The sequence below is a fragment of the Neodiprion virginianus genome, chromosome 3 (genome assembly GCF_021901495.1).
Source record: "Neodiprion virginianus isolate iyNeoVirg1 chromosome 3, iyNeoVirg1.1, whole genome shotgun sequence".
NCBI lineage: Eukaryota > Metazoa > Arthropoda > Insecta > Hymenoptera > Diprionidae > Neodiprion > Neodiprion virginianus.
Genome location: NC_060879.1, coordinates 1,263,368 through 1,279,261, shown reverse-complemented (window position 1 = coordinate 1,279,261; position 15,894 = coordinate 1,263,368). Strand labels below are relative to the sequence as shown.

The window sequence follows — 15,894 nt, the reverse complement described above, 5'->3', positions numbered from 1 at the left end:
CGAAAGATTTCGGCTGGAGGGTATTTTTTCCAGTATAGATATCATATGATTTATATCATTATTATTATATGAAACAAGAATAATTAATTTCACGTAATAAAATATGTGCGTGTTGTGTGCACTATTTATTGGATAGAATTTTTAGTCTCATAGATGATGATGATGATGATGATGATGATGTACATTGTATATAATAAATTTCGTCTGCTAATGACATAATTCATGTACAATATACCTACAAGTATGTATATGAATTAATTATACCCAATATACATACATATTATAATTTGTTAGGCATCGTTCTTACTCTCATCACACCTGCGTGTAACAATGATATGATGTATCGATAAATGTATAACTACAAGATAGAGGAAAAAAGGTAGTAGAAAAAAAAAGAATAATAAATAAATAAATATATAAAATAAATAAATAAATAAATAAATAACTCCAGGTTCGATTATACAATATGAACGACGAATCGCGTTTAACCGAAACAATTACTATGCCTGTAATTATGTGCAGCGATTTGGTGATGAAGAATGAAATGAAATTGAAAAAAGCAAAGCAAAGCAAAACAAAACCAAAAACCAATACCAAAACAGAAAACCACAAAAACAAATTTCCCGCAGGCGAAACTGCTTATGACGAATGGACAAAAAAAAAAAGAATAACAATAATAATCTAAGGATTTGTCAAGTATCATAAAAAGCATGCGTCTTCTCTCCCGCGATCGGAGATATCCTGTTACGATGTACCTAAGTAATATTCACACATTGCATCGACTACCTACGTGTAAATGCCTGACTTAACCTGAACTATCCTAACCTGCCCTGACCTATCCTACCCTAAATTATGCTAAGTATAAATTAACTAATTCTTCAACTGTTGGATGTTCCGATCGGCATTATTATGTACACGTATTATTATTATTATTATTATTATTATTATTATTATTATTATTATTGTTATGGTTGTTGTTGTTCGAAAAAAGAGTCAGAAAAAGAGAGGAAATAGTTATCGGTGATGATAGTAATAATAATATTAACAATAATGCTGATGATGTTGAATAAGAATTTTGACAAATCATCAACATAAAAATTATATATAATTTATATATGTATATATAAGTGAATTATGTGTATATTTTACTATCAATAATGCCACAATGCAACGTACCTATATATGTGTGTACTATACATATACGTATAGGTATATATGTAAATACACATATATGTACACGGTCATACATAACCGTACACACCCTGAATTGATCAGTGAATTATACTAACTCTGAAAAAAAAAAAAAAAAAAATTAAAAAAAAAGGTGCCAGAAAATTGAACGAAATTCTGATAAGGAGAGAAAGAAGTGTGGCGACGAAAAAGATGAAAAAAAAAAAAAAAAAAAGAAACCTAAGATTAAAAATAATTATAATAATTGAAAATTCTTATTATATGAGAAATCGTCATTGCATTATTATTGTGAAATATCCTGTCGGTTTATATTACTACCTTATACATAATATAATAATGCGTATATATTATATATATGAAATAAATTATTATACAGAATAAAAGTATAATAATGTAATGAAACGAGCGAAAGAATTATAGATAGATGGAAGTGACAACTGTAAAAGGTATAACTGCGGAGCAGGAAAGATTCTGAGAAAAAAAAAAAAACTATATGCAAAAATCATATGTATACTGCGCGAAAGTAAAGAAAATTGAATCAAACTGGACTAATTATATGTTACGCACGATGATTAAACTGTTCGGTGAAGCGTATGATTAGTCCATGCGTCATGGCTATGAAACGAGTATCGGCGAATGACGATGAAAATAAATCCACGAACAAAAAATAATACCGTATCACCCAACTGATTGAAAGAATTCAGCCCAAAGCGAAGAAGAGAAGAGAACAAAAAAAAAAAAAAAAAAAAACTACTCATTATATTAAACAAAAAGAAGAAAATAAGAAGAGGGGAAGATGAAGGAGAGTGAATTACATTTAAAAAACACGAAGCGAAAGGAAAAGTAAATGGGTGAAATGAATAAATAAATATATTATATATGTATAAAAAAAAAAAAAAATTAAATTAAATAACAATAAAAATAAACGCCTCAGCCAGTGAACGAGATCACGACAAAATCATTGTGTAATAATTATTGTCTTTCATTTATCCCCTCACACAGTATCCTATGAAAAAGTAAGTAAACAAACAAGATGAGAACAACGATCATATAAGATGAACATATTTATTATTACATTTCACGACTCATTCGAAACAATTGTACACAGTGCCTGTCAGCAGGGAGTAAAATTGTTGATTTTCCGGAAAGAGATTAGACGACGAAATTTTCGTTGGTTTCACGGTTTCGTCGCTTTTTACAATTTCCTCGTCTATAATATCGCTGCAGGCTCTGAGGCTGATCGTGTAAGTGTGAAAAAGATCACGAGCACCTTGAATAAACTTCGTACGTTTAGCGCAAGATATTTTCGAGTCGATGTCATCGACGCGGAAGCATCTGACCTCAGGATCGAACCTTACGCTACGACGACGGGGACAATTATTATTATTATCGTACGAACAATAGGACGATGATGAAAAACGGGTATTACCGCCGTTTTTCAAACACGAGACGTTGGCGTCGATTCCTTTTTTCAAAAATGATAATTTCCGACTCTGATCCCTAACTTCCTCGTCGAACACCCGACAACCCTTCGACGAAGTTTGCGTGAAGCATTCCTTCCTAGTACAACCTCGAGATTTTCCATCCCTAACCCTCAGCCCCCGATTCGAATCATTGCTCAGCTGTAGATGAAACCTAACCTCAAACTCAATCCTATCGATAAGAACGGGATCTGTACCGATGAAAGTCCGCCTAACACTCGCCACCTTCTTAATTTCTTCGCGAAATTTCAAACGAAGAATTTTCCTCCTCGTTAAACTCCCTAAACTGTTCGATTCGGACGTTAGAAAGACTCGATTCCACTCCCGAATAGCATCCATCAATTCTCTACTGAGTACCAAACGCGGTTCGAAACTATCTGCAGAACCATCGTAATCCATTTTGGCAGGCTCGATACTGACGAGTACCCGACAGGAGTTTGACGAAAGGTTTGAAAGCCTGGGAGGTGAAGACGCTGCATCCTTTTTGAAAACGGATGCGTTCCGCGGTATGGAGATGAGCTTGATCACCCTGGGACGAATGGTCGTCGATATCCTGCGAGGAGTTTTTCCCCTCTTCGAGACGGCTAAGAGCTTCAAGCGCAGCTTGTGGCACCTGGCCAAAAGTTCGCGATTCCGTTCCTCGAGTTTTGCGATCTTCCTGACGACCAGGGGATCTCCACCACCAGACGAGGCAGCGGACATCCTCGTGAGGTAATTGACCTCTGCCATGTGGGCGTCGAGATCATTTCTGAGCTGGACCCTGTCTCTCCTGTACCTCTTGTTGGCCTCTCTAAGCTCGGCGACCCTTATCCGCTGGTCAAGGAGCGTCTGGTTCAGGCCTTCGATCGTCGCCCGGAGCGATTCCCGGTCGTTTCGGAGGACCTCGAACGCCCTCGGGGTCCGGGACTCCGCCTCGTCCTCCCCGAGTCGTAGTTTCAATGTCAGAGCTTCTAGCGCGGTGGTCTGGTGCTTTTTCAGAGCGGCAAAAACCCTTCCGTAGTCCCGTCGAAGCGCCGTCAGGGTTTCCTGTACCTGGAATGGGGTCGTTTTCGAGTTTTCGTTATCGGAGATTCGCTTTTTGCTGGTTTTCGTAATTTACGAACGGCGTTTGGTTCCTTCGGGGGATCAACGATGACGTCGTCCACCGGGTCCAACGCCTCCTTCGCGCAAATCGACGACGAGCAATTTTTTAAGGAAGGCGAATCCGGGAAGATCGAAACATTGTCGTGACAAGGATTGGACATTTCCGAACTGTACGAGGTTCATACCTGCGGTGAAGGATTTTGCAATGTTTTTAAGATATCAATTATCTTAAAACTATCCTCAATTTTCAATCGTACACGTATTCGGATGAATGATTTTTTAGCTTTTTTTGTTATCAAGATGCCACTCAAAAATGGACGTAAAAATAAATAAAAAATATTACAACAATCAGCAGGGATCTCTAAGTATTTTGCTACCTCCTCCAGGTCTTGCGACAATTTTTTTTTTTTCAATATTTGGCACCAATTTTTCGAGTCGCACCTCAAAAAGAAGAGAAAAGTTAAAAAACGAATCACCCCAGTATGTACGTACGACGTGCAGAGTGAAATTAGGTACTTACTGCAGAAACGGAAGGGAGGTGAATGTTTATTTTAGAGCGATGAATAAAGATTTGAGTGCCTACATCGTACTTTGCTTTTACATTATACGTATACACTTGTCAATTTTGATCGTTATTCCGAGACGTCCATGTTTCACCGTCGGAGGTTTGGTTCTGACAGTAGAAGACAGATGCGGAGAAAAAGAGAGAGGGAAAGAGTAAAATAAAAAGAAAATGAAGATAAAAATAAGTTGAATACGGTGAAGTAAAACGAGTGGCGATAATTCATTCTTCCGAATTTGCCGAGTGCCAAACGGAGGCGGGGTTGGTAGATATCGTGTTAGTCATGTTACGGTCCAACTTCACGGGGCTTTAAATTTTTGACATGGTACGAAATTGGAGGTAAATTTTTTACACCCCACTCAATTTTCCTTCTTCCTCTTCTTCTTCTTCCTTTCCTCGTCGTCGTCGGGTAGACCTAACAGTACGTTGTCTAAACGAGGTGAAAATGAGAGGCAAGCAGAAATCTGGAAGAAGTTCGAAAGTAGGGAAGCGAAATTCAACAGCAAAGTCGGAGGTTAGTCGTCTCGCAGTGGATCCAACAACACAACTTGCGTGATCCACACAGTTGCGATTTGCAAGGCGGAACACGACACTTTTTTAGGTAATTTTGGTAATTGCGACCAAATTGTTTTCTGAGTGCAGTATGACTTCTCGAAAGTGGAGGCGAAGGTCGACAACAAGGCGCCCAAATTCAATCCGGATATATACCTCAAATCACGGAACCTGCTGGCCGATGCTGCGCGACTAAAAATCATCGACAGAGAAAACTTGGAGCTAGTGCAACGATTGAACTTCGTTTACCGTTTGGGTGTTGGTGTTTGATCATCTGTCAGACACCCTGAACTACGAATTTCGCTGTACATTCTCAACCGAAAGTGGATCTCGTCGACGATATTGAATACTTTGTGATAAGATAAAAATCGGGAAAAATCAACCACAACAGAGGCGTCAAGAAAATTGAATTTGAATCATAATAATGCCCAAAAGTTATCAATAAATTGCTCAAACAACGAAATCGTTGATTTTTCTGAATGCACATGAATTTGCAAAAAAATTTCTCATTATTTTGAAATTTCCATTTTCGAAAAATTGAAATTTTGAAAAATGGAGGAAAAATTGTGAACTTCGGATACGTTTTTGTAAAACCGTTGCAAATTACAATCAAGAAATTTCCGGGGCATTGAACGAATAGTTTCTCAATTACAGCCTTTAAAAATTTTCGAAAACAGAAATCTCGAAATATCGAGAAAATGCTTTAAAAATTCACGTGTATTCGAAAAAATCAACCGACTCATTTCACGTGACAAACAAAAAAAAAAACATTCGCAAAAAATTCGTTGATCAAAGTTTTGCCTAAGCAATTTACTGATGACTCTTGGTCATTATTATTATTCTTATCGCCTTTATCGTGGTTGCTTTTCTTCCAACTTTTACCTTATCGCAAAGTATTCAATATTATCGACGAGAATCGCTTTTGGTTGGAAATGTATAGTCAGGTACGTCCTTAAATATAACGGTCGTGATTAACCGCAGGGTAAAACGGACTGTTCAGAGCCGACAATGAAACTGGGAAAGTCGATGGTGATAGAAAAAGCAGAAATGGACAACCGTAGGATAACGAGAGAGAACAAAGAATTCCTACGCGGTATAGAATCGACGAAGGCTACCTACCCGACGGCGGAATTCCTCAGGGATTGGAAACGCATCGAGTTAAACATGGAGCACACCGCGAAGTGAGGGTGGATAAAGACCGCATTAATTTCCTCGGGCAATTTCCCGACTATAGAAATGTAAAGCGTGCCACGATTTTAGGTACCCGTTAATTTGGAAACGCCCCGGGAGCCTTGGGGCCAATCGAGCCCAAATTACGAGCGACCCGGTGCCCGAAGGGGCGGACGGGATGATCGCCCCCAAAAAACGTACCCGATGCTTTTTCGACCTGAGACTAAAAAAATCCGGGGATGACCTGGGCCGAATCGTCTTCGAACTCTACGACGATATCGTCCCGATAACTTGCGAGAATTTTGCCGCTTTATGCCGCGGTCACGAGGGACTTTCGTACAGGTAAAACTCCACCTCGTCTTACGAATTTTATGATTATGGATTGAGTAGAACTCTGGCAATTATCCGCACAGCTCTCCGGTAAAGATTTCATGAATTTTCGGAAGAATAAATTTGGACGTCCAACGGACGTTCCTTCCATCCTTTATTCATGTGCTCCTCGATTCCATCCACACGGAAGAATTACCTTCAACGGACGCGTCGTGAAAAATATTTGAAACTATCGCTTGAAAATTTTGTTAATGTCCTAGACAAAAGGTCCAAGGCTTAGGCAATACAGACTAGTCACTTAAGAACCACCAAACACGCAGATAGCGGACGAAATTCGCTACTAAAGTGCCAAATTGCCGGGGCCTTGTTTGAGGACCCCGCAAAATCCTTATGGAAAGTGACTCGCGCTCGAATTGGCTGGATTTCCAGCATGTTATAGTACATATATTCCCGATCAAAATTAATTCTCACGGACAACACAAGTCCCAAAAATTCGTAGCTTCCGAGATACAGACTTCGAAAATAAGGTCTATTAGAGATCTACCATGGATATGGCCCTTTCATGGAGCTTTGGATCCTGTATTGACCTCCGTTAAATGGAGTGTTCCGTGTGGATCACCGTTTTAAATCCACTTTCAACTCGTACCGGGATCGTTGGGTTCTTTGATTGGGGTACATTCGGCAGGGGGACGCCGTTTCACCGAATAGTACCAGGTTACTGGTGCCAAGGGGGAGATGTGACGAAGTTCAACGGTACGGGAGGCGTTTCGATATACGGTGAAAAGTTCAGGGACGAAAATTTCACCCTCCGACACGCTGGTTCCGGGATTCTCTCGATGTGGAACGACGGGCCAGACAAGAACGACTCGAAGTTCAACATCAGCTTCAAATCCCTGCCGACGATGGACGGGAAGAGGGTTGTTTTCGGAAAAATAATTCGCGGCTTGACCAATATTTACAAGGTTTGATTTGGGAGTCAAACACTCGGCCGTGAGAAAAAGTTGGAGGATATTATATCTGCGTAACGGTACGCGTTATTTTTAATATTATGTTATACTATTTCCACCCTAGATCGAGGAATTGGGATGCAGCGCTGGTAAACCGATCAAAATAGCCATTGTATCAAACTGCGGGGTTTTACGCAACGGAAGTCGAAAAAATCCAGAGGGAATCTAACCAACTGATTTTGTCCAATCGACGGAATCGATGCGCAAGATGCTCCTCTAGTATAATATGAATTGAAACTTCAGTTTGTACGTATACTATTCCAACCGATGTACCCACATGGCTACAGATTCTAATCCAACATAAATTTTCGAATTGAATCATGTCGGGAGATTTTTTTAATTCACGCGCAATATTCCATGCATCAGGAATGAAATACCGACATCCTCGAAAAAAGTCGGTAAGTATGCATGCGCAACGTGCATTCTACGGTATCGGCATAATCAGCTAGCGTATCGACGATTGTAAAAGCAGTCGGCATGCAATCTGCAATAGCGGTATAGTTGGCTGCCACACCAACATCTATGCGAACAGTCGGTATTCGTCGCGAATTTCGTCCCTGTACCGTGGGCGCCGTTTGACGATGCCGCGCTTTTCCACAGAACCGAAAAGTATCAAGCGACGCGCAAAAGGCGCGGTTAAACTTGAAGAGTTCATTATTCGTATCAAAATTTAGAGAGCAGCTGAAAACTCATACACTGAGAGTCCTTTACTTTTTGATATTACATATCATTTGCGAAATCGTCGCGCATAAGCAGCGTCCAATTCTCGCGATTAATCTACACGCAAAAAAACCTTAAAGCGCTAGGACTTGTCGATAAATTCTCTAGAAACCCAATCCGCATCTGCGTCTTTACAAATTCGACGCAATGCGATGCGGATTGTTGTTCTGAGATGCGAATCAAGTCCGGGAGGGGGGTTGGGGTGAAAAAAAGGCATGCATTATTGCGTGGCGTGACGGTCGGCGGTCCTCTTCGACGCGACGTCTTCGAGCTCAGCATCTCTTCCCATCCAGCGTACCACGGAACGCGAAAGATGGTCCAGAGATGCGTTTCGCCCATTCAGACGATCACAGAGATCGATTGAATAAAATAATGACGAATGACGACTGAATAATTGAACTAGATAACGACTGAGAAATCGTTTCAGTGGCAAAAGCATGCGAAATTGAGCCTCGTTGAAATTTGAAAGCTTACAAATGGTCCGGAAACTCTTATACCGAGTCGTTCGTGAGTTTTAAAAAGAAAATCGCTGTGATCGTTTGACGCTGTGGATTGCAAAAGTTAGTAACACCGCGATACGTCTCGACCTTCCTACCCTCGCCTTAATCCCAACGAAACCATCCAACGGAAATGTTGCGAAGAGAGACACTCGCACACACATGCGTAAACACCGCGGCGAGTCCCAAAACGACCACCTCTACCTACCCGGTTACCTATATTCGATCTAAGCGATTCCCCATTCTTTCCAACACACATCATTCTTCCTCATTTGCGCCGTGGTCACTCTGACTTACTTTTGCGTAGTTTACCTGTGGGGAGCAAAATGTTTTTGTACCTTAGTCTGCCGGCCTTCGGAGAAACCCTGGTATTCTAACGTAGGTATTATTTTACCGATTGCCGGCGGACTACCGGTACATCAACCTTTTGTAAAATGAATTATGAACATCCTGTACGCTAATCGGCATTTCTCTAAGCGAGCTAAACCTGCAGTTTATTGATACTTGCTGGCCTTTGAAAAATTGAAAATGATTCAAGATGTGACATGCAGTTTGATTACGTTACGCTTTGCCAGACTTCGAAATTTCATCTATTGAACAATCATGTGAATATGATTAAAAAACCTCAGGTAAATCCATCCCTTAAGCGACGTCATTGATAAATCTCAACGTAGATCATTATATCAGTTATAGTTAAACGCAATTCGTTCTCGCGAATGCCGAGTAAGCGATGGTTACCTGTCGCGATCCTCATTCCACTTTTGGCAACGTGCAAAATTTCTAACTTCATCTAAGCTATGGGAAAATTAATGGCAAAAAATGACTCGATTGAAAGTCAAGCATCGTTGCGATTGCGAATGAGTCTATCTCTAGAGCTAAAAAATCAAAGATTCGTGTAACAATTGTTACCGCCACGCCACATGACAGAGAAGTCCCAGGGAAATACACCCGTAACCTAACTCATGCAAACTCACCAGCGTCGCCAAGTAATGGAGAAGTTACTCGGATGTCTCTGCTTAGCTCTGGAAAAAAAGAAGAAACGAAACTCGAGTTATTTTACCAAACTGGATAATTCTTTCTCAAAATAATTATCACTTTTCTCAGCCTTCGTATTTATTCACCGCATCTTACGCGCGGACCAAATTTCGCTTTTAAATGTGCCACCTTGAATTATCAAAAAATTATATTAAAATAAGTATTCATACCTCCTCCGGGATGCTCCACACTTTCCATGTAGTAGTTCTCCTAACATCTCACGATGGATGAACGGTAAAGCGACGCACTTTTTACACTGGAATGAGGATATAACAGGATCTTACTTACACGATCACTTAGATCAGATTTTACGTCACTACAAACTGTCTGGGTAAAACTAATTTTTTTTTTTACAAGATTTCAATGACATTTACGTATTAATAAGTAAACTGCAAAAGTTAAGAATAGAAAGCAATTCAAATAAGCACAAGTATTGAATAAATGTACAAAATCGGTGAACATTTTAAATCATTTACGATCGAAAGCAATATTATAATTACAAATAATGCCATTACTTACCTGTCACTTTTATTTAGTACAGTGGAGGATCTATTTTTCACTTTGGTCTGAGAAATCGATTCATCGGGATACTTCATTCGGATCATTGCCAAATGCAGTCCAATAGTAGTGCAATGTAGCCCGTCCCTATAAACAGGTAATAGATAACATTATAATGGTGTTACCAAAACACCAATTTCTTGAAGGAAAAGTTATAGCGTCATTGTATAATAAGTAATGATTCCAAACGTATACCTGTTTCTTATTTTTTCACAACCTTATAAAAATTTATCACAATTATTGAAAAACGTAGTAGTCATGAGGCGTAGACAACAATCAACGATTTACATTCATTCACAATGTCGAAATAATTATTAACGCTGTTCAACAATGCATCAACATTTGCTACATGGTAATTAAGGATGACGAAATAAAATATGACAGTACCGATCCCCAGGAAAAACATTGAAAAAAAATAAAATTGCTGACTGGTGGGTAATTCCAAGCAATAATCGCAGTGATCAACACGAACTGAGGTTTGTTATTCGTTCCAAACAACAAAACACAATCGCGACACGAACCATATAAAAACTCGAGTCCCGAAACGAAGCGTCGATGTTTTGCACGCTGAGTTTACTTCGGTATCTCGTTTTTTCTTTACGCCAAACACCGTCGTTCGTGTATTATTTACCATGAGTTTGTTGCGAATACAGTAATCGAATTACGTGCATAGTTTAAAGAATGCCATTCGAATTTCGAACTATCAGCGAGCGTGTTTTCACTCCGGCCGTTCGGAAGCAAGTCTCGACAGGTCGAAAGAATCACTTGAACTGCGCGCAACACAACAAGATGTGTTTCGATCGTGAATTGCCGCTGCATGCAGCGTTAGGCGTATACATAAATTCTTCGACGACTTTCAACGAAGTCGATTATGCGTACAAATGAACCTCGTCTATTCCCAACAAAAACGCTAAACGTAAATGGATATCTAGCAATGTAGATTTCCAGGTGCAAAATGCTGTACAGATAGACAGAGAATGTTAGGTACTCACTCGATGAATTTGGGGAATCCATGGCCTTTCGCTTCAGGAAAACAAACAGCGTTGATATCGAGGAAACGTTGTTAGTATTACTACTGCTGTTAGTATTGCCGTGGCGTCCTTCGCTAATGAATATTATAGACTTACACACACTTTGGCGTCCCTATAATTCACTGTTCATCAGGGTAAAGAGCTGACAATTATCGTGGCACGAAACTTTCGACACACTCAACGCTACCACACTGAGACTACGGTCGCTCCGTCCCGAACTATTTACACCCAGCTTTGAGCTGAAAACAGGCGGGAATTCTTCGACTTTTACCCGGTTTCCTTATTTCTGTTAACTTTTACTAATCTGAACTTGAAATGAAGTCGAAATAGGCTTAAAATCGGTTTAAACGTCGATTTTCTTACGCTCTGATCTGTCTCCAACTGTGAGCGTCGACCAAACAATTGAGCATCGCGGAACTTTCTGGAAACTTTTGAATTCCGAAAGCGCGATATCGATAGTCAGCCGCCATATTGAACGATTACTTCAGGTGATTGCGATTTAATTTTTTTCTTATCAATGTAAACATTTATAAAGCGATGTTCTTAGCACTGATTTTATGTTGCTACGCACGACCAAAACACCCGATGTATTCGACAGACTTAAGACGTATTGCCACCTGTAGCTGGGATTTAAATTTCGCTGCTACATAATTCATAATGATTCATGCAGCGGAGTGATAGGCACAAATGAAAATACAAGGAGCTAGGAGGATGATCGGAAGAGCGATCGCGTTGACGCGTCTAATTTCAGCTAAACGTGCAAAACAATCTGCCACCGGTTCACAGAATATTTACAGATCGATTTCAAGCCACGTTGTAACCAGCAATAAAGTTTCTTCAGGCCAAGAAATGACGGATCAAAACAATAATATTGGCTGCTCACAGTCAGGGCTCACTGTCATCGAGCAGCTAGGACATCTTTTCAAACTCAAGGAAATTCCAAACACCAGTAACTGGATTGTCGAGGTTAGCCTGTAGATTCTAAGTATGCTTCTACTCTGAATTCCAACGGTGTTAGCTTTTTGTTTCAGACAAAAATTCAGTCCCTCTGCAACGCGTACGTCGCTCTCTCAAAAAATGACAAAGAGACGTTCCTTCGCACTCTGGCTTCCAAGTACGCTGTCGACCATGATGTTGTTCGGAAAATGGCTTTTAATTTGGCTTGCGACGAGGTACAGATCCTGAGTACGGTGGAAAAGTAATACACCCATAAATCCTAGAATTTGTTGAAAAAAAACCTCTTACACTTTTTGATACAGAAGAAGCAATTTGACGAAAGGCAGATGATCAATGGCGAGCGTACTCTAAAGAATGTTCTCACACCTAAGTATTACTGGCTCTTTTTACTCACTGGACGGCTCAAGCACGGAGTCAAATTCCTTGTCGATCTTCGAACAGATGTCTTGGTACTTATTACTATATTGGCAACTATCAATTTGCATGAGCTTGTTTAAAATTAGACCTGTAGGGACCTGGGCATTGATTCACAGTATTATAGTTTTTCTTCGCAAAGGAACGTAATCCTAGTATAAGCCCTCCAAATTACTTTCAGAATCTTCTGTCTGAGCTGAAAGATCCGGATGAAACAATCGTGGTGCAACAGCTGAACATAACGCTGCATGATCTTCTTCTACAGTGGTTCTCTGTTGGATTTTTTGACCTAGAACGTGTGACCTGGCAAAGCTCGTGCGAGATGTTAGAGAAGGTAGAAGATCGCACTATAAACTCAAGTTCATTCATTTCTAGTTAATTATTGTACCTATTTCATCGCACTCAGGTTTCCAACTACGAAATGATTCATCCTATAAAAAATTGGACAGACCTGAAGCGGAGAGTCGGGCCTTACAGAAGATGTTACGTATTCACACACAGAGCAATGCCAAGAGAGCCTTTGGTTGTCCTGCATACTGCCCTTTGCGGCTCGATACCTAGTAAGTAAAACAGAACAAGCCAACGAGTTTATCTTGCCATTTGAATGTATCATTTGTGCCTAGGTAGTGTAAAGGAAGTCTTTCAAACCGAGGCTCAAACTGATGGAATGTACGGAAAGGCTGAATCCTCAGCTCCCGAAGACACATCCAAAATAAAAGCAGCTGTTTTTTATTCCATAGCTTCGACGCAGAGGGGCTTACAGGTGAGCTAATAAACCTGTGTAATATGGTGCCAGAGACGTTTGTTGAACTATTTATGAGAAAGACTTTCGCTTACAGGGCATTGAATTGGGTAATTATCTGATAAAAAATGTCGCCGCTAAGGTTTTGGAGGAATTTCCTCTAATTGATCAGCTATCCAGCCTGTCCCCGATCCCAAATTACAGGATTTGGCTTTTAGAGAGGATTAAAAATGGTGAAACAAGATTTTTCGAAACTGTATCCTTCATTCCGAATTAGTTCAACTTGTACGAGGTCATAGAATGCTGATATTTTCTTTCAGATGTTGGCCAAACATTCACTAAAGAGGAGCGACAACTTATTGGAAGTCTTTTGTGCAGCACTGACATTCATACCGCGTTAAAGAAGGTATTGAGTAATTCATTATGGATCAATAACAAAGACATAGTCGAGGCTCTGAGAGTACCGTTATTGCGTTCTTGTGCTAGCTATCTTTACAATGAAAAAAGGAGAAACTATGCTCTGAATAACGTTGGTAAGTTGATTTATTTGGGTTTAAACTTACATTTGTACAGTGATTTTAACATGTTTTATTAGTGTTTTGCAACAAAAATAGACAGACTTCTTTTTGTTGTCCAACAGCAAACTTTCACCTACGAAATGGGGCTGTTATGTGGCGGATAAATTGGCTCGCTGATCCCTCACCACGGGGGGCAGCAAATAGCTGTGGTATTATGGTGAACTACAGGTACTTATATATTTATTTTAAAGTTAATAAATCAAGGCTCGAAGAACAGAGAAGAGATAAATTTTGTAAATAACTTGCTGTCATCTTTATGTGAATTAATTTTCGTGCTCAGGTACTATTTGCACGAAACTGAAGCTAATAGTAGAAACTATATCGAGAGGAATATAATTAGAGCCTCAGAGGATGTGATTAGACTAGCTGCGGAGTCCGAAACGTTGTTGCAAAAATCACGCTTGTGAAAATCTATGGACGCCGAGAATGATGGTGAAACTGACCGAATTGCAAACCATGTTTCCAATGGTTAGTAATCATAAACTCCGAGGTACTCCCAACGCGTTCTGGGGTTATGAGCTGTATCAAGAGAGGGAACAGTGCTTAACTTATAAAGGAGATATGGTGGAAGATTAAAACTGATATTCAGAAAGAAACTGACGGTCTATGAGTTTATTTTTTTTGATGAATAATGTATATACATGTAAATTTGTTTCAATATCCAGTGACAACATTTCTGTACATACTGGATGAAAAATTTTATTCTTTGCGATGAGATAAGGGGATAGATGACGTGACTGATGCATCGAAGATCAAACGATGATCTTGCAACGAATGCCTGTCTGCTGCTGGGTATACAATGTGTGAGCAGCTTCATCACATTGTTAATTCCTAGAAAACGAGACACACAATGTTATCACCAAATGAACAAAAAATTCCTTTACACGTATCATCAGATCTGTTTCAATTATCATATAAGTAATAATTGTCATCTTGGCACTCACCATAATCGCATTGACGATGTCGTTTTGATTATTTTTCAGAGCTTTGATGGCCTTCCCTCGGCTAACATTAGCTTGTGACATAACAAGGTCAACGTCCTTCTCCTCAACTCCCGTTTCATCCACTTCCTCCTCCTCGGATTCCTCTTGGATCGGTGCAACCACCTGATATTTGTCAAAAGTAAGTTAATAATGTGCAAACCGAATCATGTACAAGGAGATTTGTTACAAATGCCTGCATCTCAAATAGAATTGAATTTGTAAGTTATTACCGTTGTGCTGCCACCAGCTTCGGTTGCTGGGATGACTTCGGGTGCCTTGAATTTCTCTGCGGCAGCGACTTGGGCTTGTTGACTCAGATCTTCAATCTAAAATTACAAAAAAAAATACTGGATTATTGGAATTGCACAGCTGGGTGAGTCAACTACAAGAAAAAGACTTGTATCGATCACGTTCAGTCTGCCAAGGTTATCGTCAAAGTATATTTCAGCAAATAAGCGAAACACTGTTGGTATCATCATTACGACCAATAACATCACAGGAGTCCAGTTTAATACTTCAATTTCAATTACCTTCGCTTCACCAAAGACAATATAGGTGTCGGATGCAGGATTCTTGTAGACGTCTGGTTTGTTTATGACGAAGAGAATATTTTTTGATTTTCGAATGGTCACCCTGTTGACACCTTGGACCTTGTTAGGAGGAAAATAAAATTATTAAATTAAACATACAGTTTCATTTCGAAAATTTTAAGAAGGGGCTCGAGCCTCGGACAACTCACTGGCTTAAGTCCAAGCTTGCTCATCAACTTTCTGGCCTTCTTTTCCCCGCGGCTTTGCTTGGCCTTGGAGACGGAGTCAATTGGCAAACCTGTTCCCGGCGTGCCAGGAAAACCACCTGCTTCAGCAACTCCAGCATCTTCCAGCTCTGGAATCGTGTCGTCAGAGTCCGAGTCAGTTCCTGAACCAGCGGCTGCAGCTGCCGCCTCGACTTTGGTAGGTTCGGAGGACGCAGCTTTGTCCAATTCAGTTAATTCCGGCATAAT

General features: G+C 40.0%; 3 protein-coding genes across 6 annotated transcripts; 2 read left to right on the top strand and 1 right to left on the bottom strand.

The window, feature by feature from the left end:
- Positions 1 to 4,762: 4,762 nt before the first annotated feature.
- LOC124300904 (peptidyl-prolyl cis-trans isomerase E-like) lies at positions 4,763 to 7,545 on the top strand. Its single transcript, XM_046755393.1, has 6 exons — positions 4,763 to 4,831; positions 4,960 to 5,127; positions 5,851 to 6,050; positions 6,130 to 6,381; positions 7,055 to 7,331; positions 7,441 to 7,545. The coding sequence occupies exons 1-6, from the start codon at positions 4,763 to 4,765 to the stop codon at positions 7,543 to 7,545; spliced, it is 1,071 nt and encodes a 356-aa protein (XP_046611349.1).
- A 4,197-nt stretch (positions 7,546 to 11,742) lies between these two features.
- LOC124301364 (malonyl-CoA decarboxylase, mitochondrial-like) lies at positions 11,743 to 14,504 on the top strand. Of its 4 annotated transcripts, none has more exons than XR_006907460.1 (10): positions 11,743 to 12,183; positions 12,249 to 12,389; positions 12,477 to 12,623; positions 12,770 to 12,922; positions 12,995 to 13,148; positions 13,212 to 13,351; positions 13,428 to 13,563; positions 13,651 to 13,736; positions 13,926 to 14,076; positions 14,189 to 14,329. XR_006907460.1 is itself a non-coding variant. In XM_046756297.1 (10 exons), exons 1-10 carry the CDS (start codon positions 11,905 to 11,907, stop codon positions 14,313 to 14,315), a joined length of 1,596 nt encoding a protein of 531 aa, XP_046612253.1. In that variant the 5' UTR covers positions 11,746 to 11,904; the 3' UTR covers positions 14,316 to 14,504. The 4 variants fall into 4 exon arrangements, 2 of the variants coding, with proteins under 2 accessions (XP_046612253.1, XP_046612254.1); XR_006907461.1 differs by having other exon boundaries at positions 11,744 to 12,183; positions 13,971 to 14,076; XM_046756297.1 differs by having other exon boundaries at positions 11,746 to 12,183; positions 13,651 to 13,863; positions 13,971 to 14,076; positions 14,189 to 14,504.
- A 1-nt stretch (position 14,505) lies between these two features.
- Positions 14,506 to 15,891, bottom strand: LOC124301367 (nascent polypeptide-associated complex subunit alpha). The gene is made up of 5 exons (XM_046756301.1): positions 15,631 to 15,891; positions 15,422 to 15,541; positions 15,122 to 15,217; positions 14,853 to 15,014; positions 14,506 to 14,739 (listed from the first exon to the last, which is right to left on the bottom strand). The coding sequence occupies exons 1-5, from the start codon at positions 15,889 to 15,891 to the stop codon at positions 14,725 to 14,727; spliced, it is 654 nt and encodes a 217-aa protein (XP_046612257.1). The 3' UTR covers positions 14,506 to 14,724.
- Positions 15,892 to 15,894: the final 3 nt, after the last annotated feature.